Source organism: Muscardinus avellanarius, assembly GCF_963383645.1.
Source record: "Muscardinus avellanarius genome assembly, chromosome: 6".
NCBI classification, from domain to species: Eukaryota; Metazoa; Chordata; class Mammalia; order Rodentia; family Gliridae; genus Muscardinus; species Muscardinus avellanarius.
In genome coordinates this window covers 70,655,910-70,680,533 of record NC_137791.1, presented here as the reverse complement: position 1 = coordinate 70,680,533, position 24,624 = coordinate 70,655,910, and the positions used below count along the sequence as shown (strand labels likewise).

Genomic DNA, 24,624 nt, shown 5'->3' with positions numbered 1-24,624 from the left:
CACAATCCTCCTGTCTCTGCCTCCCAAATGCTGGGATTACAAGTGTGTGCCACCACGCCCGGCATGATATTCTGGATTTTGAGGTGATATAGGAACTGTCAAAAAATTATAGGAGATAATAGCTTTGAGCTAAGATCCTACACTACCCCCCAAAAGACCAGGTTGAAAATCAAAATGGAATCAGGCATAGTGGCACACACTTGTAATCCTAGTACTTGGGAGGTTGAGATAGGAGGATTGCAGGTTCATATCCAGCCTCAGCAAATTAGTGAGACTCAGCAATCTAGCAAGACCCTGTTTAAAAAAAAAAGAGGGGGTGGGGTTTATAAATTCTAGGTTCAACCCCCAGTGTCACCAAAAATTCAATAAATAAGTAAATTAAAAAATAAAAATAAAAATGGAGTCACACCAAAGTTCCATGCCCCAAGCTGAAACTAAGCTGTTTATCTGACCTTCTGAGAAATCAGTATTAAAGATATTTTTCAAACAGGCTAGTTTTAATTGGCAGGATGATGTTCCCACTGCCTTTAATCCTTTCACACAAAAAGATGACCTAAAGTAACCTGAGGTTAACCTATCAGTTATTTCTTGATGCTCTATCTCCCTGTTTGTACCTTACAAGAAAAGTTAATTTTAAAGAACTAATCCAGTGGGGTGTGGTGACGCACACTTGTAATCCCAGCATTTGGGAGGCTGAGACAGAAGGATTGTGGTTCATGGACAGCCTCAGCTACTTAGTGAGGTCCTCTGTAACTCAGAAACACTGTTTCAAAATAAGGAATAAAAAAATAGGACTGGGGGTGTAGTTTAGAGGTAGAATGCCTCTGGGTTCCATCCCCAGTGTGTGTGGGGGGAACAAATCTACTTTTTGTTCCTGTTTCTGCTGTTCCCCAACCTTTTAGCCTATAAAACTAAGTTCCTCTCTTTGGTGCATTGGAATACTTATTCTATTTTATTGAATAAGTATTGCCTGATTCCCAAATAAAAAACAAAGCTAATTAAGACTTTTTTTAAATTTTTTTTTTTGTTGTACCGGGGATGGAACCCAGGAGCCTTCTACCTCAGTGCTACACTTCCAGACCTATTTTTATATTTTATTTGGAAACAAGGTCTCTAAGTTGCTGAGAGCCTCACTAAGCTGCTGAGGCTGGCTTTGAACCTGTGATCCTCCTGTCTTAGTTTCCCAAGTAATAGGATTACAAGCGTGCGCCACCACGCTTTTAAATTAAGACTTTTAAATTGTTGTGAGTTTGTCTTTTGATGTAGCTGAATGGAAAATCGAACTTTTACTGAGGGGGGTAGCATGTTCTACTATGAGGACACCCAGATATTTAGGGATTAAGAAGGACAGACTGTAGTAAAGACTACTGAATATTTCACTAGACACTTATTGTGGGTACAAAGCTGACCAACTGACAACTAAATTTCCAGTCTAATTGTTGCTGGGCGGCCTCCTCCTCCTCCTCCTCCTCCTCCTCCTCCTCCTCCTCCTCCTCGTTTCTTGTAGTACTTGGGATTGAACCCAGTATTGTTCTACGCTGGCCTTGTACCTGCGATCCTCCTGAGCCTCCCAAATACTGGAATCACAAGTGTATGCCACCACTCCCGCATTTTTTTTTTTTTTTAAGTGCTGGGGATGGAACCCAGGGGCATTCTACCTCTGAGCTACACCCCCGGCTCTATTTTTTATTCTTTTTTTGAAACAGGGTCTCATTGAGTTGCAGAGGGCCTCACTAAGTAGCTGAGGCTGTTCGTGAACCGTGATCTCAGTTTCCCAAATGCTGGGATTACAAGGTTCGCCAACACGCCCGACTCCACTCCCACCTTTTTGATAGTGGAATGCGATCTGAATTGATGAGTTGATGTGAGCAATCAACATTTTACTCGTTTTTTTTTTTTTTTTTTTTTATGGTGCTGAGGATTGAACCCAGAGGATTTCTACCTCTGAAAAAGGGCACATCCCTGGCCCTTTTAATTTTTTTATTTTTTGTTTTGAAACAGGGTTTAGGGAGGCTGCCGAGAGCCTTGCTACATTGCTGAGGCTGATCTGGATTTATATTGTAACATCTCTGGGAAAAGTGAAAACACAACCCGCAGAACACTAATACGGTGTGTTATTTTCTGTGAAAGGAAAGATAAAAATTTACATGCATTTGCCTGTATTTGCAGAAATTCTATAAAGGACTTGAGTAGTGAATGTAATCATATATAAAGGGACGGTGATCGTATAATTTGTTATTCAAGTGGAACCGTTTCTAGAGTAAAAGGGTATTATTAATAATTCCTTTAGGCCAACAGATGGAATGTAGCACTGTCCTGGACAAAGTGGGATGTACGATCAACACTTTAAAAAGGTACAGAGTGGAAGGGGGAATAAGGATATGTTTAAAAAAATTTTTTAAAGCATCTTACTGTGGTGAATTGGAAATAAAAACAAGTACTTCTTCACTACAGGTACTTTGAGCGAAGCCTTAACAGAGAAGCTTGGACATTAGAAACGGAACGTCAGTGAAGACCCAGTAGCTTAGGGTACCCGGCGCCTAGTGGAGGCGCACAGGCGACTCACGGCCTTGAAGTTCACTAGCCAATCCCAAGTCGCAGCGTGAGCGTCTGCGTCTGCGGGAGGGGGCGGGGCGGGCTCCGAGCGGAGGGAAGAGCTTCGGCGTCACTCAACCCCGAGGGCGGCGCTAGCTCCGGCTCCACACCGGGCGCTCTGGCCCACGAAGACGCTGCTCTGTGGTACCTCGGGTTCGCTCTGGCCGCACTCTGGAGGACCGCACTCGTTTTCTTTTCGGCTGCGGGAGGCCCTGCCGCCGTGGCTGAGCTGGAGGAAAGATGGCGGCAGCCGTGCGACAGGATTTGGCCCAGCTCATGAATTCGAGCGGCTCCCATAAAGATCTGGCGGGCAAGTGAGTATTTCCGAGGAGCGCGGGAGTAGAGATGTTGGGAGGGAAGTCACAGACCTGCCCTCGGCGAGGTGACCACGATCTCGGGTGTGAGGCTGGAGCGGGCCTGAGGATCAGGGGGGCGGGCCTCGAGTCCGCAGCCGAGGTAATGTTGGGAGCGGAAGAAAGCCCGGGGACCGTGTGCCCGGCCCCCAGCTCCTTAGATCTGGGGCGACTGTCAGCTTGTTCAGCCCTTGATAACATTTTCATTGGTTCCTTTGGATTTGGGAAGCGTGGTCAGAGAGACGACTTCTTCCCTCGGCCCTCACATCCTTCCCTGCGCCTCGTCTCATCGCTGGCCAGCCCCTCACACAGTCCGACCTCTCTTTGGACCCCCGCCGGACTTTTGGCTGAAGGGGTTTGATATTCTGGGACCTTGATACAGAGTTGCCAGGGTTGACGGGGGTCGAGAAGGTATGGCCGTTGTCATGCCATCCACAGCCCCTCGGATCATCATGTGTGGGTCCTTGTGTTTTGGATGGTCCCACGCCTTCACCAACCCTGAAAAGAACACAGGCAGAAAGGCCTCGTGTCGAGGGTTAGGATGTCTATCGGGGGTCATGATGTTTACAGGAATCAAGATTGTTTAGGAATTCTATGTAGAATGCTTAGGTACACTCCAAGTTAAAATTTGTGACATGTGTCTGCCTTGCAAGCAGTTTTTCAGCACTGTTAATCTTAGGCAGGTGGGTGGATAAATATTTTCTCTTCGTAGATTCCACACAGCTTTTTTTTTTTTTTTTTTTTTTTTTTTTGGTGGTACTGGGGTGGAACCCAGAGGCTTTCTACTTCCGGGCTATACTCCCAGACCTATTTATATTTTATTTGGAAACAGGGTCTCACTAAGTTGCTGAGAGCCTCACTAAGTAGCTGAGGCTGGCTTCGAGCCTGTGTGATCCTCCTGTCTCAGCCTCCCAAACGCGGGGATTACAAGCGTGCGTGCGCCACCATGCCCGGCTGATTCCACAGCTTTTTGATTAAGTATGCGGCTCTCCTCCCCAGGTGTGGAAGCGCTGGTTTATAATCCCAGTAGTTGGGAGGCTGAGACAGGAGGATCGCAGGTTTGAGGACAGCCTCAGCAAGTAGTGAGACTATAATCAAACTAATAAGACCCTGTTTCAAAATAAAACTAAAAAATAGGGCTGGGTGTGTAGCTTGGAGGTAGAATGTCCCTGGGTGCAATCTCCCATAACACACACATAATCCCAAATGCTTGGGATTACAAGAGTGCACCACCACACCTGGCTCTTTTGGCTTTCTTTCTTTCTTTCTTTCTTTCTTTCTTTCTTTCTTTCTTTCTTTCGTACTGGGGTTCCTGGAAGCCCTTCTACCTCCGGGCTACACTCCCAGACCTATTTTATACTTTTTAATTTTTGGAAATAGGGTCTCTTAAGCCAGCAGGGCTGGCTTCGAACCAGCTGGATCCTCCTGTCTCTGCCTCCCAAGCGCAGGGGATTACAAGCGTGTGCCACCACGCCCAGCTCTTTTGGCATTTTCTATGAGCCAGGTACTGTACTAAGTCTCTTTAAGTGAACACACACACACACAATTAAGTATGCTTATCAAGTGTTCCTAGTGCTTATGTACTGACAGCTGAGATCATTTTGACCTGTATCAATGGGATGCACTTGCTCTAACCTGGACATTGAAATCAGGAATATGCTCTATGTTGGCTGTGATGCCTTTTTTCTGGTAGTAAATGTAATCTATTTTTTTTTTTTTTTTTTTGGTGGTACTGGGGATGGAACCCAGAGGCATTTTACTTCTAAGCTACACCCTCAGCCCTAGTTTTTTACTCTTTATTTTGAAACAGGGTCTCACTGAGTTATTCAAAGGGTCTAAGTAGCTGAGGCTGGCTGTGAACCCCAATCCAGGTTCAAGGATCTTCCTGTCTCAGCCTCCTAAATGCTGGGATTAAAAGTGTGTGCCACCACGCCTGGCTAATGTAATCTGATTTTATTAATGGGAAATTTAGCTTTATATCTTGGGTTTAACTACTTTATGCAACATTTTTTTCCACTCAGGAAAATAATGATAATAATAGTCTGGTTTAAGGATAAAATGTGTGTGTGTGTGACCACTTAAGTGACTTAGTACGGTACCTGGCTCATAGAAAATGCCAAAAGAGCAGGGTGTGGTGGTGCACGCTTGTAATCCTAGTACTTGGGAGGCTGAGACAGGAGAATTGAAGGTTAAAGGACAGCCTCAGCAATTAGTGAGACTCTCATCAACCTAGCTAGACCCTGTTTCCAAATACAAATAGAATGGGGCTGGGGATGTAGCTCAGAGGTAGAATGCCCCTAAATTCTATCCCCCCCCCACAAAGCCATTAGATTGTTGTTATTAAGCAGTCATTAAATACATGTTGACTTATTTCATGCTTTAGAAATTAATTAGCCGGGTGTGGTGGTGCACGCTTGTAATCCCAGCATTCAAGAGGCTGAGACTGGAGGATTGCGGTTCTCAGACAGCCTCAGCTACTTAGTGAGGCCCTCTGCAACTTAGTGAGACCTTGTTTCAAAATAAAGAATAAAAAATAGGGCAGGAGGTGTAGCCTGGAGGTTGAATGCCTCTGGGTTCCATCCTCAGACCCGAAAAAAAAAAAAATTTTTAGTTGAATGTCTTATGGCGCCATCCTTTTTGCATCTAATTTTTATAGATTTGTTTGGAAGTAAAAGTAGCTTATGTATTTCAACATAAGTATAGTAGCTTATTAAATTTTACATTAGTTATCCAGCTTCTCAAACATTAGTTATCCAGCTTTTCAAACCTTTGCAGAATTCTGAAACTTCAGCTTAGAATTTACTTCTTCATCTCTGAATTGGGGATTAATAAAAAAAAAATACTAATATTGTGTGTTCCCAGCATTTAGCAGGGTATCTATAACAGTAGTTGTCCAATAAATGCTGTCGGAATCAATAAACAGCTAGGAAAGGGCAGAACTTATATTTGTGTATTTTAAAAGAAACCCCCATTTGTAATTCATGAGATTATACATACCACTTTTATTGTTAAAATTTTAAGTAGAAATGTTTTCCCGTAGCCAAGTGTAATCCCAGCATTTGGGAGGCTGAGACAAGGAGGATCGTGGTTTGCGGACAGCCTCAGCTACTTAGGCCCTTTGCAACTTAGTGAGACCCTGTTTCAAAATAAAGAATAAAAAGGGGCAGGGGGTATAGCTCAGAGGTTGAACGCCCTTGGGTTCCATCCCCAGACCCGCAAAAAAAAAAAAAAAAAAAAAGTTTTTCTGTTTCTGAATTAACATGTCTTAAATTGTTATAACAAATTGTCCAGGCTGGGTATGGTAGTGCACACTTGTAATCCAAGTACTTGGGAGGCGGAAACAGGAAGATCACAGGTTCAAAGCCAGCCTCAGCAACTTAGCAAGGACCTCAGCAACTTAGTGAGATTTGGTTTCAAAATAATAAATAAACTATAAAATAGAAGCAGGACATGGTGGTGCATCCTAGTACTTGAGAGGCTGAGACAAGAGGATTGCAGGTTCATGGCCAGCCTCAGGAACTTAGTGAGGCCCTCTGCAATCTAGTGAGACCCTGTTTAAAATAAATAAAATCGGGCTAGGGCTTTAGCCTGGAAGTAGAATGCCCCTGGGTTCAGTCCCTAATACCCTCCCCCGCTAAACACAAATAGGGCTGGGGGTTCAGCTTGAGGTACAATGCCCTTGGATTCAGTCCCCAGGACCGCCCCCCCCAATTTGGCCATAAAAAATGCATTTTTTTTTTTACAAATATTATGTTATTTTGCAAGTTGTGTTATGTCATATAGTGCTTTAGAGGAGAGGGAGCCTTGAGAGAGGGATCATCTGAGTAGATAGTTGTGACAGCTTGTTTAACTCACTTGGCTAATACTTGTTTTTTGTTTCCGTTTTTGTTTTTGTTTTTTGGTGCTGGGGATTGAACCCAGAGGTATTCTTCCTTCAAGTATACCCCAGCCCAATTTTATTTATTTGGAAACAGGGTCTCACTATGTTGCTGAGAGCCTAAGTTGCCAAGGCTGGCTTTGAACCTGTGATCCTCCTGTTTCAGCCTCCCAAGTACTAGAATTACAAGCATGTACCAACAAGTTCAGCTCCCTATTTGGTTTTATTATTATTATTATTATTATTATTATTATTATTATTTTTTTTTTGGTGGTATTGGGGGTGGAACCCAGAGGCTTTCTACCTCCGGCCTATATACCCAGACCTTTTTTATATTTTATTTGGAAACAGAGTCTCACTCTGCGTGATCCTCCTGTCTCAGCCTCCCAAGAGCAGGGATTACAAGCTTGCGCCACTACGCCCCCCTGTTTGGTTTTTTAAAAGCTCAGTCAGATGTTAATTCTTCAAGGAATCCTACAAATCCCGCCCCCCCCATACTGTGATGGAACCCAGGGGCATTCTACCTCTACCTCTAAGCTACACCCTTAGCCCTATTTTTTATTCTCTATTTTGAAACAGGGTCTCACTGAGTTTTAAAGGGCCTTACTAAGTAGCTGAGGCTTTCTGCAAGCCACCATCCTCCTGTCTCACCCAGTCTCCCAAATGCTATGATTGCAAGCATGCCTCACTATGCCTGGCTCACCCCTAGCTCTTTTTATTTTGAAATCGGATCTCACTAAGTTGCTGAGGCTGGCCTTAACCTATGATCCTGTCTCAGCCTCCCAGATATTGGAGTTACAGGTGTGCACCACCAAGACCTGCCTAGGAAATCTTTTCTGAACTACACACACTCATCTACACACAGGACCCGGAATTAGTTGCTTTTCCTATGCCAGTGTCACTCTGTAGTCATCCCTACAGAGCACTAAATCGTTTTGTTCATTTGTCTGTTTCCCTAATTAGAATGTGATTTTTTGTTTGTTTTAGAATGTTACTTCTTTGAGGGTAGGTATGGGGTCATGGATTATAGGTCTTTGTTGAGTTAGTCCTGGACATGTGACCCTTTTCCCCTCTTCTGGGAGTATAGAAGGTACCTAGATTAGGCTACCAGGTCTTTGGAGTCTAAATTTTTTTTTTTTTTTTTTTTTTTTTGCGGGTCTGGGGATGGAACCAAGGGGCATTCGACCTTCGAGCTATACCTCCTGCCCTATTTTTTATTCTTTATTTTGAAACAGGGTCTCACTGAGTTGCAGAGGGCCTCACTAAGTAGCTGAGGCTGTCCATGAACTGTGATCCTCCTGTCTCAGCCTCCCAAATTCTGGGATTACAAGCATGCGCCACCACGCCTGGCTTTGGAGTCTAAATTTTAGAAGAAGCTGTTACTAATGGAAGACCTCTTAGGTGTCTTTGCCCACTAGAAAGCTATTTTCAGCGAAGGAAATAGATTGTACTCTGCTCCACAGAGGTAGATTTTGGATTAGAACTTTCTAATAATCCAGTGAAATTGAATTGTCAAAAAATGGGGAATATACACACCTATAAGTTGGAGGATAAACTGGATGACCTCAAAGGTCCCTTCTAACTCAGAGACATTGGTTCTCTGTTAAATTTTATTTTTTTTGTAGTACTGGAGATTGAATCCAGAGGCAATCTGCCTTTGTGCTATACCCTCAGCCTGATTTTTTATTTCTTATTTGGAAACAGGGTCTCACTAGGTTGATGAGTCTTACTACTTCCTGAGGCTGCCCTCGAACTTGATCCTATTATCTTAGCCTCCCTAGTACTGGGATTACAGGTGTGTGCCACCATGCCTGGTCTCTGTTAATTGTGTGTGTGTGTGTGATATTGGGAATGGAATCTAGGGGCCTTCTATCTCTGAGCTACACCCCCTATTTTATTCCTTTTTCGTTTTGAAACAGAGTCTCACAAAGTTGCAGAGGGCCTCACTAAGTTGCTGAGGCTGGCTGCGAACCTGTGATTTCTGTCTCAGCTTCCCAAATACTGGTATTAGAAGTGTGTGCCACCACTCCCGGCCTCTGTTAAATTTTAAATGTGGATAACATCTAGAATTTACTGTGTGCCAAGCACAATAGTACTTATATTTAAAATAATTAGCAAGTAGGTGATGTTATTTATATTACATATGAAAAACTGAAGTGCAAAGATGTATTATACTCTGAGGTTACACTAATGGCGAAGCCAGAATCCAGTCCATGTCTGCTTTGTTTCAGAGCTGCTACCGCTAAATATATCTACCTTTTTGGCCTTATGCTATTTTCACCAAACTGGACTGCATTTCAGATAGTGATTTTTTTTGTGTGTGTGCCTAGAATGCCTGTCTTCCCCCGCTCTTTCCCACTGTAACTAAATTAGGATAATTAAAATGCTTAAAAATCAAGAGATTACTAGAACTTATTTCTTTGTCCTAAAAATTATGTTAGCATCTACCTGTTTTAAATCTTGGCAGCTTATTATGATGTATATGTTGATTTGTTTATATGTATATCATTTAGCTTTTGATGGGAAAACACCCCAAAACTTAGTGGCTTAAAACAATAATCATTTATATAGCTCACAATTCTGTGGGTTGGCAGTTTGGATTGGGCCCAGGTGGATGGTTCTCTGTCCCAAATGATCTTGTTTCCACCTGTGTTTCCACGTGCATCTGTAGGCATTTGTAGGCCAGGTAGGCACTGCTTTAGGGGTTGGCTACACTGATGACCCGGCTGCTTATCTTATCAGCCTTTGGTTAGTCTGAGCTTGTTTCTAAGACAACAGCAGGGTTCCAAAGACAAAGACACATTCAGGGCTTCTTGATGTCTAGGCTGAAAACTGGCATTTCACTTCTACTGTACTCTACTGATCTGAGCCAGGGGTGGGAGGAATGAACGCTTACCTCTTTTTTTTTTTTCTTCTTCAGTACTGGGGATGGAACCCAGAGTCATTGTACCTCTGAGCTACACCTCTAGTCCTATTTTTAATCTTTTTATTTATTTATTTTTTTGGTGGTACTGGGGGTGGAACCCAGGGGGTTTTCTACCTCCAGGTTATACTCCCAGACCTATTTTTTATACTTTATTTGGAAACAGGGTCTCATTAAGTTGCTGAGAGCCTCACTAAACTAAGGCTGGCTTTGAACCTGTGCGATCCTCCTGTCTCAGCCTCCCAAGCGCTGGGATTACAAGCATGCGCTACCATGCCTGGCTGTCTTTTTATTTTTAGAAATGGTCTCACTGAGTTGTGAAGGCCTTGCTAAGTAGCTGAGGCTGTCAGCAAACCACGAACCTTCGATTTCCGCCTCCTGAATGCTGGGATTACAAGTGTGCCACCACAGCCAGCTGAACTTTTACCTCTTAATGTGAAGAGCTACAAATTCATTTCAAAAGGGTACGGATACAGGGAGTTAAAAAATTGTGGCCACCTTTTGTAAATAGTCTACCGAGTTATCCTGTTTGAGTCTCACTAGGCTTCTTTTTTAGGGTGGGTGGGAAGGTTATGCAAGGTATTACGCTTGGAAGAATTCTATCTGTGAGCTACATTCTTGGTCCTTTTTATTTTTATTTGAAACAGGATCTCACTAAATTGCTGAGGCTCTCACTGAATTGCCAAGGGTGTGCCTGAACCTGTAATCCTTCTGTCTCAACCTGATTACAGGTGTGCATCACCATGCCTGGCTTTTCATTGGGTTTCTTTGTTTGTTTATATATACATTTATTAGTACGTTGTAGTCTCACATCATAATATAAATTTTAGCCGGGCATGGTGGCGCACGCTTGTAATCCCCATGCTTAGGAGGCGGAGACAGCAGGAGGATCGCGCAGGTTCGAAGCCAGCTGCGCTGGCTTAAGAGACCCTGTTTCCAAATTAAAAAAAAAAAAAATATATATATATATGTGTGTGTGTGTGTGTGTGTGTGTGTACATATATATACACATAAATACACACACACACACACACACACACACACACACACACACACACATATATATATATATATATATATATATATATATATATATATATATATATATATAGTTCTGGGAGTGTAGCCCGGAGGTAGAAGGGCTTCCAGGAACCCCAGTACCACCAAAATAAATAAATAAATAAATAAATAAATAAATAAATTAATTAATTAATTTTAGCTCATGATTGTTATCCCAGGTCTTGGGGAACTGAGATGGGAGAATTGGAGGTTTGCAACCAGCCCCAGCAACTTAACAATGTTCTCAGAAACTTAGACCCTGTTTCAAAATAAAAATAAAATAGGGCTGGAGGTGTAGCTATGAGATAGAATGCCCCTGAGTTCAACCCCCAATAATCCCTCCCACACAAGCAATAAGAATAATTTTGTTTCTAAAAGCTTGATATTTCTCCACTCTCTTAGAATCATTTATCTTTTCTGTCAGTATACCTGCTTTCTCTGTGGTTTTGTGAAATTATGTAATCATGATTGTGAAAAAGTTTGGATGATTGGATAATTTGAGAATTAGGAAGTGCTGAATGGTAGCTTAAGAGTGTGTCCTACAAAATATGCCATAAATCTGAATGAGTTAAGACCCTATTTGTTTCTTGGCTGCATTCTAGTTGACTTATTGAATAATTGTAGTACTATGAAGTTTGAAAATGCATTTAATGCTTTTGTTTTTTTTATTCTGGTGGTACTGGGGATTGAACTTGGGGCACTCCATCACTGAGCTACATCTCTGGCACTTTTCATTTATTTTTCTTTTTGAGACAAGGTCTCACTAAGTTGTCCAGGCCAACTTTGAACTTGTGACCCTTCTGCTTCAGCTTCCTGAGTAGCTGGAGTTGGAAGAATGTAGTAACACACCTGGCTAGCTTATTTTTGAAGAACCGTGAAATTGGTCTTTTAGTTTAAATTCAAAACTAAAATTTTCAAGAAAAAGTGGCACCTTAGATCTAGTAAAAGAGCTATAGATTCACTGTTTTGTTTTTATGGTACTGGGGATTAAATCCAGGGGCATTTTACCTATGAGCTACACCTCTAGCCCTTTTTTTTTTTAATTTGGAAACAGGATCTTGTTAGGTTTCTGAGACTGATCTTGAACCTGTGATCTTCCTATCTCAGCCTCCCAAGTACTAGGATTGCAGATGTGCACCCTCAAGCTTGACTTAGTATTCTTTGTGATGGGCTGCTGACTTAAAACAAAAGAAATCTGTTCTGTACTATAAAGAAAACCACAACCAGAACATTAGGAAATTAATTAGGGTAAATAGAAATGATAAATACCCATTAACATTAGCATTTGAAGTGAATATATAAACCTCAGTGTTTGCATTAGAAAATACAGTGCCTTAGCTGGGCATGGTGGCGTAAGCTTGTAATCCCAGCGTTCGGGAGGCAGAGGCGAAGGCAGAGACCCGTAGGATCCTGGTTCAAGGACAGCCTCAGCTACTTAGTGAGGCCCCTTAAAACTCAGTGAGACCCTGTTTCAAAAATGAAGAATGAAAACTTAGGTCTAGGGGTGTACGCTCAGAGGTAGAATGCCCCTGGGTTCCATCCCCAGTACCATACCCACAAAATAAAATAAAATAAAAAGAAGAAGAAGAAGAAAATACAGTGCCTTCTGGATATGATTTTTATTTGGTATCATTTTAGGTATCGTCAGATCCTGGAAAAAGCTATCCAGTTATCTGGGGCAGAACAACTAGAAGCTTTGAAAGCTTTTGTGGAAGCAAGTAAGTGGAGTGGAAATTCCCTTTTGCCTTCTATCATTGAACTAGAACTCTAAAGCTTTCTTGAGCCTTGTTCTATATCAAATTACTTATGTTAAATATGCATTGAAATTGATTTATTCTAGAATTTAAGCTGTTTATACCTTGATTATTTTTTTAGTGAATTGTCTTCTGAATTACAATCCCAACTAAGGTTTTTGTATAGCTTTTGATATAGTCAGTGATGAGAGACCATGTAGTATAGTGTAAAGAGAATAGTTTGGATTAACATCTTGCTGTATTATTTTATGATCTTGGATAAGTTATTTACTCTATTTTTTTTGCCTCCTTTTCCTCATCTATAAAATGAGGAAGTAAATTCCTATAGAATTGTTGGGAGATTAAGTAAATTAATAAACATAATATAGTGCTTAGAATAGCATCTGGCATATAATAATTTGTATATTAGGTATTATTATTATTATTACTTTTTGGGGTACTGGGGGTGGAATCTAGGGGCTTTTCTACCTCTGGGCTATACTCCCAGACCTATTTTATACTTTATTTGGAAACAGGGTCTCACTAAGTTGCTGAGAGCCTCACAAAGTAGCTGAGGCTGGCTTTGAACCTGTGCGATCCTCCTGTCTCAGCCTCCCAAGCACTGGGATTACAAGCATGCACCACCACACCCGGCAGGTATTATTAATGTTAAAAAATTTTTTTGAATTGGGAACTAGAAATTTCAGTTCTTAAGATGCTTTACTCCTTGACTGCAAACATACCAGTTATGTTTGAAAATTATTCAATATTTAGACCAGAATTAATACTGAATTAACAATATTAATGATACTTGATTTACAGTTCATTTCATTTTCAAATACACTGTTTATCACATAGGTTTCTTTTAATAACTCTATGACTAGATGATATAGGTATAGGTATTCCTGATTATATTGTAAAATAAGGCTCAGGATTGTGATTTTTTTTTTTTTTTTTTTTTTTTTTTTGGTGGTACTAGGGGTGGAACCCAGGGGCTTTTCTACCTCCGGGCTGTCCCTCCAGACCTAGTTTTATACTTTATTTGGAAACAGGGTCTCACTAAGTTGCTGAGAGCCTCACTAAGTAACTGAGGCTGGCTTCGAACCTGTGCGATCCTCCTGTCTCAGCCTCCCAAGTGTTGGGATTACAAGCGTGCGCCACCATGCCCAGCTGTGATTTCTTTTTTTTTTCCTGAGGATATTTAGGTGGTCAGTGGTAGAGCCAAGATTAGAAACTCGGTTTTCTGATTTATAGTCTTTGCTTCTATTTCCTTGAGTAATATTAGTTTGCATGGTAATTTCTTGTGGTACTAGGGATTGAACCTAGAGCCATTCTACCTCCAAACTACACTCCCAGTTTTTTTTTTTGTTGGTCTTGTTTTGTTTTGTTTTTGATTTTGCTTTGAAACAGGGTCTCACTGAGGTGCTTAGAATCTCCCTACTTGCTGAGGCTGGACCTGAACCTGCAGTCCTCCTATCTTAGCCTCCCAAGTACTGGGATTAGAGGGGTGTTCTACCATGCCCAGCTTGCATAGTAATTTCTTTCTATTACAAGTGCCTTAAGCAATTGTAATTGCTTATCTAATACTGAATTCCAATTAAAAGTTACAAACTAATATAAGAAATTTAAGTTACTGTGTCGAAAAATCAGAGCCTACATTGTGAGTAAAACTGGTAGTGGTTTCAGAAAAAATGCTAAGAGCCGGGCATGGTGGCAACACGCTTGTAATCCCAGAGCTTGGGAGGCTGAGACAGGAGGATTGCACAGGTTTGAAGCCAGCCTCAGCTACTGAGTGAGGCTCTCAGCAACTTAGTGAGACCCTGTTTCCAAATAAAATAGAAAATAGGTCTGGGAGTATAGCCCGGAGGTAGAAAAGCCCCTGTGTTCCACCTCCAGTACCGCCAAAAAAAAAAGAAAAAGAAAGAAAAATGCTCAGAATGGCTTTATTGAGAACATTACACTATAGTAGCAAAAGAATAATGCGTTTTATAAACTTGAATCCAGTGATTCCCCCAAGAAAAGCAGTATACTGTTAAAACCATTTATATCAACTAAATACTTCTTGATTCATCATTTATCTTCATAGTAGCTGCTGCTTTAAGACTTGAATAATTTAAGCAGTGGTTGACAAGCATGGTGCATTCTAAACAATACAGTAGGGCTGAGAATGTAACTCAGGAATTGAGTCCTTGCCAGCCCTAGGCTTGATCTCCCCTCCCCCAGAAAAAACCCCTACAAAAATATAATAGTTTTAATAGTATCTAACACTTGTGTGCACCAGTATTGTTTAAAGTGCTTTGTATCTATTAGTGCCTTTAAGCTTCAAAGCAACCATAGGAGATAGGTGATAATATCCTTATCCTACAAATGAGTAAGCAGAGGCACAGAGAATTTGGATTTCTTTTTTCTTTTTTCTTCTCCTTTTTTTTTTTGGCAGTACTGGGGATGGAACCCATGGGCATTCTATCTCTGAGCTACACCCCCGGCCCTATTTTTTATTCTTTGTTTTGAAACAGGGTCTCACTGGGTTGCAAAGGGCCTCACTAAGTAGTGGAGGCTGTCTGTGAACCTGGATCCTCGTGTCTCAGTCTCCTGAATGCTGGGATTACAAGCGTGTGTCACCACACCTGGCTTAGGAGAAGTTGGATATCTAAGGTCATATAGTTAGGATTGGTAGAAGCAATGTGCTTTAGAGCTTTCATTGTTTTTCACATACAATAATAACTTATAAGTGTTTATAAATAATGTCAATACATCTAATACTGACTAAAGTTCTTGTTTTTATTTGGATAGTACAAATATTATAAATCTGCTGCTTGTTTTACTTAAACTTTGTGAAAATTGTTTTATTGTTTTCTCCTTTTTAGGGTTCATAGGAATATAAACACGTAAATAAAAAGATGTTTCTGTGCTTTCACTTTGTAGAAAAATAGAGAAAGGAAGAGTTCTCAACTATTAAGCAAAACTTTTTTCCACACATTTCTGTTTTATAGAAAAGTAATATTTTTACTGTTTGGGAATAGTAATTTTGTAATTAAGTAATTCAGCGTAAGGAAAAATGTTGATCCCTGAATCATGCATTGAAGGCTTCCCTAACAGATTTATATTAGTACCATTATTAGTATTAGCATTAGTACTAGTATTAGTGATACTGAGAATTGAACCCAGGGGCATTATACCTCTGAGCTATACCCCCAACCCTTCTTATTTTTTATTTTGAAACAGGGTCTCACTAGGTTGCTGAAAGTCTCATTACTTTCTTTCTTTTTTTTTTTTGGTGGTACTGGGGGTGGAACCCAGAGGCTTTCTACCTCCGGGCTATACTCCCAGACCTTTTTTATATTTTATTTGGAAACAGGGTCTCACTAAGTTGCTGAAAACCTCAATAAGTAGCTGAGGCTGGCTTTGAACCCATGGGATCCTCCTGTCTCAGCCTCCCAAGTACAGCGATTACAAGTGTGCACCACCACGCCCAGCAAGTCTCATTACTTTCTAAGGCTGTCCTTAAACCTGTGATCCTTTTGTCTCAGCCTCCCAAGTACTGGGATTACAGATGTATGCCACCACACCTGGCCTGTTTTAGTATTAATTTTAAGTAAAGATTGATTGCTTAATGAAAACTAACACGTTACTCATTTTTTTGTTTCTTATTTTCTTAAAACAAGTGGTAAATGAGAATGTCAGTCTTGTGATCTCAAGACAGTTGCTGACTGATTTCTGCACGCATCTTCCTAACCTGCCTGATGGCACAGCCAAAGAAATCTATCATTTCACCTTGGAAAAGATCCAGCCTAGAGTCATTTCATTTGAGGAACAGGTACAAATCTAAAGCAGTGTGTTTTGAATTTTAGATAGGAGAAATTACTTTTAAAATTGGTTACAAATTCTTAAGGAATTTAATTTAATTCAATTTCATTTATGACAAAACTGTATTTTACAAACTGTATTTTACAATGCAAAATCAAATAAATATTAAGATGTTGCAACTTGAGCTGATATTCATCATATATTAAAATTTGATTTTATGAACCAAATGTTACTCAATTTTTAAAAAATCAATAAAATATTAATTATGCTGAAAACATAGGAAACCTATATGCAGTAACCTAAAAGCAAATTTTAATATTTATTTGTTTATTTATTTTTGTGGTATTGGGGATTGAGACCAGGGGCATTCTACCTCCAAGCTATACCTCATCCCTACTTTTATTTTTTTGGTGGTACTGGGGTTCCTGGAAACCCTTCCTCCTCTGGGCTACACTCCCAGACTTATTTTTATATTTTTATTTGGAAACAGGGTGTCTTAAGCCAGCGAGGCTGGTTTCAAACTTGAGGGATCCTCCTGTCTCTGCCTTCCAAGCACGGGGATTACAAGTGTGCACCACCATGCCTGGCCCCATCCCTATTTTTAAAAATTTTATTTTGAAACAACATTTTGGTAGGTTAGTGAGAGTCTTGCTACTTGTTAAGGCTGTTCTTGAACATGTGATCATCCTTCTCAGCCTCCCAAGAATTGGTATTACAAGTATGTGCCACCACACCTGACAAAATTTAACATTTAAGCTAAAATATTTTTATAAGTAACATTGCAGAAATGTGTGTTTCAGCTATTTGATAATTTTTTTTTGGTTGTTGTTGTTGTTATTGGGGAATTTAATCCAGAGGCATTCTACCTCCTACTTATATCCACAGCCTGATTTTATTTGGAAACAGGGACTCAGAAAGTTGCTGAGGCTGGCTTTGATCCTGTGATCCTCCTCTCTCAGCCTCCCAAGTACTGGGATTACAAGCGTGTGCCACCATACCCAGCTAGCCCTTTGATATTTTGTGTATGCAAAATCCATAGAAAAATTTGGGTGGTTTAGTTAACTTTTGCCTGTCAGCTTAATATGTTGAAAGAGAGTATTATCATGATGACTTACCTATTTATTTTAATTAGTTATTAATGTCAGTTAAAATAACATATATATCTACTATTCTAGGTTGCTTCTATAAGACAGCATCTTGCATCTATATATGAGAAAGAAGAAGACTGGAGAAATGCAGCCCAAGTGTTGGTGGGAATTCCTTTGGAAACAGGACAAAAGTATAGTAAATAGTGAATATTGGATGAATATGTATATGATAGTTCACATATAATTTTTACATTCTAGTGCAGGAAACATGATTTAATAAATATTATAGTATGTTAGAAGGCTATAGCTATAGAAAAAAGAAAAGGGGGCCCAGTGGGGACAGGTTGTATGCTTGATTAAATAGGGTGACCGAGGTGTTATGTTGTGCCTGATGTCACTTTCTCAAAGACTTGAAGGAAGTAAGGAAGTGGCTCTGACCTATCTAGGAGTATCACCAAATACACCTAGAAAGCCTGGTTGTATAAAGATTAAGATGGGAGCATACTTGGATTGCTTTCTGTTTTTGGTACTGGGGATTGAACTCAGAGGCTTTCTATCTTCAAGCTACACCCCCAGCCCAATTTTATATCTTATTTGGAAATAGGGTCTCTAGGTTGCTGAGAGCCTTGCTAAATTGCCAAGGCTGGCTTTGAACCTGTGGTCTTCCTGTCTTAGCCTTCCAAATACTGGGATTACAAGTGTGCCCCACCACACCCAGCTTGGAATGCTTTCTTCAGAAGAGCGAGGAAGCCAGTGTGGGTAGAGTGGAGTAAACAAAGGAGAGAGAAGGAATGATATTAGAGAGTACTGGGGACCAGATGTGTAGGATCTTGTAGGCCTTTGCAAGGACTTTGGCTCCAAGTGAAGTGAGGGGAAACCATTGGAGGATTTAAAAAGAGTTACATAACAATCTGACTTACCCTTTTTTTTTTTTTGGTACTAGGAATGGAACCCAGAGGCATTCTACTTCCAAGCATATCCCTAGCCCTATTTTTTTATTTTTGTTTTTTGAAACAGGGACTCACTAAGTTACAGAAGGCCTCACTTCGTAGCTGAGGTTGTCTGCGAACCTGTCTCAGCTTCCCAAATGCTGGGATTACAAGCATACACCACCACGCCTGGCTTCTGGTTTATATTTTATAGCACCACTTTGACTACTGGATTGAGAATAAATCACAGGCAAACAGTGATAGTAAGAAAGTAAAAGTTTTAGTTAAGGGGATTAACTATCCATATGATTAACTAGAATATCTATATGAGATGGATATTCTAAGAAATACTGGGTTTCAGCTGGGTGTGGTGGCACATGCTTGTAATCCCAGCGTTTGGGAGGCTGAGATAGGAGGATAATGTTCATGGGCAGCCTCAGCTACTACTTAGTGAGGCCCTTTGCAACTCAGTGAGACCCTGTTTCAAAATAAAGAATAAAAATAGGGCTGGGGGTGTAGCTTGAAGCTAGAATGCCCCTGGGTTCCATTTCTAGTACTGCCAAAAAAAAAAAGTTTGATTTTTTTTTTGGATGGAACCCAGGGGCATTCTAACTCCGGACTACACCCCCAACCCAATTTTTTATTCTTTATTTTCAAACAGGGTCTCACTGAGTTGCAAAGGGCCTCACTAAGTAGTAGCTGAGGCTGTCCTCGAACCACAATCCTCCTGTCTCAGTTTCCCAAATGCTGGGATTACAAACGTACGCCAGCCAGGCGTGGTGGCGTACACTTGTAATCCCAGCATTTGGGAGGCTGAGACCTGGAGGATCGTGGTTCAGGGACAGCCTTAGCTACTTAGTGAGGCCCTCTGCAACTCAGTGAGACCTGGTTTCAAAATAAAGAATAAAAAATAGGGCAGGTGGTGTAGCTTAGAGGTCAAATGCCCCTGGGTTCCATCCCCAGACCCGCAAAATAAACAAACAAAAACAAAAAAACAAGCGTATGCCAACACGCCTGGCTCAGATTTTGTTATTTTTAAGGTAATGTAGGGATTTCCTGATGGCTTAAATGTCAAGTGTGCAAAAAAGAGTCAAGCCCTAATTTATGACCTGATAAATTGGGAAGATGAATGTTGCCCTATACCGAGTGGGGAAGAATAGGTTTTAGGGGAAGATCAAGTGTTACATTTTGGACATGTGATGACCAAGTGGAAATATCTGGGGAGCTGAATATGTTAGTCTGCAGTTTAGAAGCTAGGTCTGGGATAGAGATAATACATTTAGGACTCACTAATAATATAGATGGATTTAAAAACCATCTGGTTGGATGAGCTCTCCTTTGGAAGGAATGTAGAGAGAGAAAAAGACTTGAGTACAAAGTCTGGAACACTCCAATGCCTAATCCAAGAAATTAGGTACAGGAGGAAGATATAGCATTGTCCATTGAGGTAGGAACACGAGAAGAATAAAAATTTTGCTGTCCTAGAATCCAGATGAGAAAAATGTATCAAGAAGGAACAAATTCGCTGGGCATGGCGGTATACACTTGTAATCCCAGCATTTGGGAGGCTGAGACTGGAGGATCGTGGTTCACGGACAGCCTCAGCTACTTAGGCCCTCTGCAACCTGTTTCAAAATAAAGAATTAAAAATAGGGCAGGGGGGTGTAGCTCAGAAGTAGAATGTCCCTGGGTTCCATCCCCAGACCCCCCCCCACCACCACAAAAGGAACAAATTACCAGATATGTTGTTGATGAGTGAAGGTTAACCATTGGCATTAGTCATATGAAGGCCATTGGTGACCTTAACAAGAGCTATTTTGATGAAACTTGAGAGTAAAAGCCTGATTGGAATAGGTTAAGGAGATAAAGGAAGAAAAGAACTGGGCTGCTTTGGGGGATTTTTCAAAAAAAGGAAGCAAGCCAGGCATGGTGGTACATACCTATAATCCTAGTTCTTGAGCTCAACGGAGAATCACAGCTTTGAGGCTAGCCTCAGCAATTTAGCCACGCCTTCAGCAACTTACCAAGACCTCTTTCAAAATACAAAATAAAAAGGGCTGAGCATATGGCTCAGGGGTTGATGCCTTTGAGCTTAATCCCAGGTACACACACACACACACACACACACACACACACACACACACACACACGAAACAAGGCAAGAGATTACAGTGAAGGTTAGGCTAAGAGGCTATTATTATTTTTTTAATGATCCAGTAGAAAGCAAACATTTAATGTTAAGGTGTTGGGGAAAAGATTCTTGCCGAAGTACACAAAAGAGGAAGAAATCTAGTAAAAGCTAGGTTTATGTATCTGCATAGATAGTTCATCAGTGGCAGGGTTTCTCAGACTCTGCACTTTGGGCACTTTGGACTTGATAATCCTTTGTTCTAGGAGCTGTATATTGCAAAGCGTTTAGCAGAATCTGGGCCCCTGCTTCCTAGATGCAGATAGCACCACCATCTCTAGTTATAACATTAAAAAAATGTCAGTAGATATTTGCTGCATATTCTCTGGAAAAAATTGCTCCCAGTGATCTATAGTAACAGCTGGGTGTAGGTGCAGTTGTTAGTGATATGGTGGGGTTTGTATAAGCATTCTTTGTTTGCTTTATTTCTTTTAGTGAAGTTGAAATAAGACTTATCAGTTGGAAGTGTGGGTTGAGGATAAAAGTTGTGAGATAGAGAAGAGACAGAAATTTAGACTTTGGATAAATGGGAACTTTTTTCTTTAAAAAAAAAGATTTATTTTGCCAGGTGTGGTGGCACATGCCTGCAATCCCAGTACTTGGGATGCTAAGATAGGAGGATTGCAGGTTTGAGGCCAATCTCCGCAACTCAGCAAGACCCTCTACAACTTAGTAAGACCCTGCTTAAAAATAAAAAATAAATAGAAGGGCTGGGGTTGTAATTTGGAGATAGAATATCCTTGAGTGTTCAATCCCCAGTAGCTAACAACAAAAAAAATGATTCATTCTGATTTTGAAAGTAATACATAACATTGATATATCTGGCAAACACTTAGAAATTTTAAACAAGTATGTATGGTGTTATATGTAGCAATTCATATAAATAGAAGTTATGAATGAGGAAACAGTATAAAATATTAATGACTTGCACAAAAAATTTGAATTTATATACATTTTTTCTACTACAGTCTGTCCTTCCTCATAAAAATAAAAAAGTGTGAAGTATTAATTTCAAAGTTGGAGCCAAATGAATCACAAACTGTTCTTGGTACATGGCATCATACTTTTGCTGGTAAATAGAAAGGATTATTTTTCTATTATCTTGAATTTTGTGATTTTTGAGGTATGTGGGGTCTTTAGTTATGTATCTGACCACTGGTATAAAAAAGAAAATGAAAACTTACACTCTCACCACTCAACATAATTGTTATTACTATTTTGATATATGTGTATACAAATGCTTTTTTTTTTTGTGTGTGTGTTGGGAATTGAACCCAGAGGTGTTACCTCTGAGCTACACCCCCCCTATTTTATTTTTTATTTTGAAATGGTCTCATTAGGTTGCTGAGGCTGGCCATGAACCTGTGATCTTCCTGTCTCAGTCTTCCAAGTACTGGGATTATAAGCATGTGCCACATGCCCAGCTTAGAAATACATTTTAATAATGTTTCACATATGGTTTTATCACATTTTTTCATGGTGACTACAGTAATGATTTTAACTGTAATATTTACCTTTTTATGTACCACAACTTTTTTTTTCTTTTTGTGGTATTTGGGGATTAAATCCAGGGCATTCTACCTCTGAGCTATACCCTCAGCCCTATTTTTTAATTCTTTATTTAAAAAAAATTAAATTTTGTTTATTGTGGTACTGGGGATGGAACCCAGGGACATTCTACCTCTGAGTGACACCTCCAGCCCTATTTTTTATTCTTTATTTTGAAATAGGGTCTCACTGAGTCACACAGGCCTCACTAAGTAGCTGAGGCTGGCTTCGAACCTGCATGATCCTCCTGTCTCAGCCTCCCAAATGCTGGGATTACAAGAGTGCACCACCACGCCTGGCTTATTCTTTATTTTGAAACAGGGTCTCACTAAGTTGTTGAGGGCCTAAGTTGCTAAAGCTGGCCATGAATCTGCGATCCTCCTGTCTCAGCCTCCCAAGTACTGGGATTACAAGTGTGTGACATCACGCCTGGCTTGTACCACAACTTAATTACCATAAGTACCATAGTAGGTGATCTTCTTTTTTTCTTATTATAGATATTATCCTTGTACATGAGGATGTGGGGCTGATTTTCTTCTTAGGATTTATTTTCTGGAAGGAAAGTATAGTGAGTTAAGAGCATATGCAATTTAAATAATTCACAGGATGGTTGGAGAGCATGTTGTGAAACTGTTCCCTGGAATGGTAGTCCCCAAGTATAGTTCCAGTAGTACTATACCCAGTAAGGTATAATGTGATAAATGCTGATAAAAATAAGAAAACTCATCTTTGAGTTTTTCTGTAGCATAATGGAATAAAGAATTTGGTTAAAAAGTTTGATTTTCATATACTAACAGGCTATGTGAAGAAAATAGTAACATTTTAAATTATTCCTAGGAATATTATTTATAAAATAATGAGTAATTCTGTTTTTCTTATATATCCTAGACAGTACAATGTAGATTATAAACTGGAGACTTACCTGAAGATTGCTAGGCTATATCTGGAGGATGATGATCCTGTCCAGGCAGAGGCTTATATAAACCGAGCATCACTGCTTCAGAATGAATCAACCAATGAACAATTACAGATACATTATAAGGTAACAGATGAGCTGATTTGAAATTGATTTTTTTTTGTGTGTGTGGGTCTGGGGATGGAACCCAGGGGCATTCAATCTCTGAGCTATATCCCCTGCCCTATTTTTATTCTTTATATTGAAACAGGGTCTCACTAAGTTGCGGAGGGCCTCACTAAGTAGCTGAGGCTGTCCGCGAACTGCAATCCTCTCTGGTCTTTGCCTTCCAAATGCTGGAATTATAAGCATGCACCACCATGCCCGGCTTAAATTGATTTTGTATTGGATAATAAGAACACTTGTTAAATGTTTTGGAAATTTGCTCTGTTTTTGCTTTTGCGTGTGTGTGTGTGTGTGTGTGTGTGTGTGTGTGTGTGTGTGTTACTGAGGATGGAACCAGGGGCATTTTACCTCTGAGCTCCACCCCCAGCCCTATTTTATATTTTTTATTTTGAAACAGGGTCTTACTGAGTTGCAAAGGGCCTCACTAATTAGCTGAGGCTGACTTAGAACCTGTGTAATTCTCCTGTCTCAGCCTCCCAAATGCTGGGATTACAAGCGTGCACTACCACGCCCGGCTGCTTTTGCCTTTTAATTTTTCCCTTAATTGGAACATTTTTTCTGTTATAGGTATGCTATGCACGTGTTCTTGATTATAGAAGGAAATTCATTGAAGCTGCACAAAGGTACAATGAGCTCTCCTATAAGACAATAGTTCACGAAAGTGAAAGACTAGAGGCCTTAAAACATGCTTTACACTGCACCATCTTAGCATCAGCAGGTAAGCACATCATTTATGCTTAAATGAAGTTAGTTATATTTGCTTAATAATGTTAGATGATTACTATTGGAAAATTTAGCAAACAACTATTCTTCTAATAGATGTCTTCTTAACTTATGGTAAATGTAAACTGTTGAAAATAGCAATAAAATGGTTTCTTAACTTTAAAAAAAAAAGGTAATGCAGGGAGGTATACACTTTTAATCCCAGTACTTGGGAAGCTGAGACAGGAGGATCACAGATTTGAGACTTAACGTCAACAATAACAATACTCTCAGCAACCTTGCAAGACCTTGTTTCAAAATAAAAAATAAAAAGGGCTGGGAGTATAGCTCAGAGATAAAATGCTCCTGGCTTCAATCTCCAGTACTCCCTACACACATACATACATATAGCTTAATATACGTGTTTCATTTATTACCTACATGTTAGGAATAGTTAAGAAAGGGTAAGGATTAAAATTTAGTTCTAAAATTTTGCTGAAAAATAGATATCAAATTAAATTAAAATTACACAGAAAGAAACAAAAACTCAACGATGATACTGGTTTCTAGAATTTTTTTTTAACTTCAAACCTTAGTTTTAGACATGGCTCATTCTTTTCATCAATAAGATACTTTTTTACTAAATTATAGCATATAAATCACTTATAAAGAAGATTAGACATAGCCGGGTGTGGTGGCGCAAGCTTGTAATCCTTGCATTCGGGAGGATGAAACTGGAGG

The 24,624-nt window shown here is 40.1% G+C and overlaps 1 protein-coding gene across 3 annotated transcripts in view; it reads left to right on the top strand.

Annotated features, from left to right (window-relative positions):
• Positions 1-2,835: 2,835 nt before the first annotated feature.
• COPS4 (COP9 signalosome subunit 4) overlaps positions 2,836-24,624 on the top strand; it is a gene marked incomplete at both ends in the record, with an annotated part of 38,781 nt that continues 16,992 nt past the window's right edge. For all 3 annotated transcript variants that reach the window (XM_080697555.1, XM_080697553.1, XM_080697554.1), the window contains 6 exons: positions 2,836-2,909; positions 12,446-12,525; positions 16,206-16,357; positions 17,523-17,626; positions 22,989-23,142; positions 23,749-23,899. In XM_080697555.1, the coding sequence (XP_080553681.1) occupies positions 2,836-2,909; positions 12,446-12,525; positions 16,206-16,357; positions 17,523-17,626; positions 22,989-23,142; positions 23,749-23,899 (715 nt within the window). The remainder of the gene's footprint in view (positions 2,910-12,445; positions 12,526-16,205; positions 16,358-17,522; positions 17,627-22,988; positions 23,143-23,748; positions 23,900-24,624) is intronic.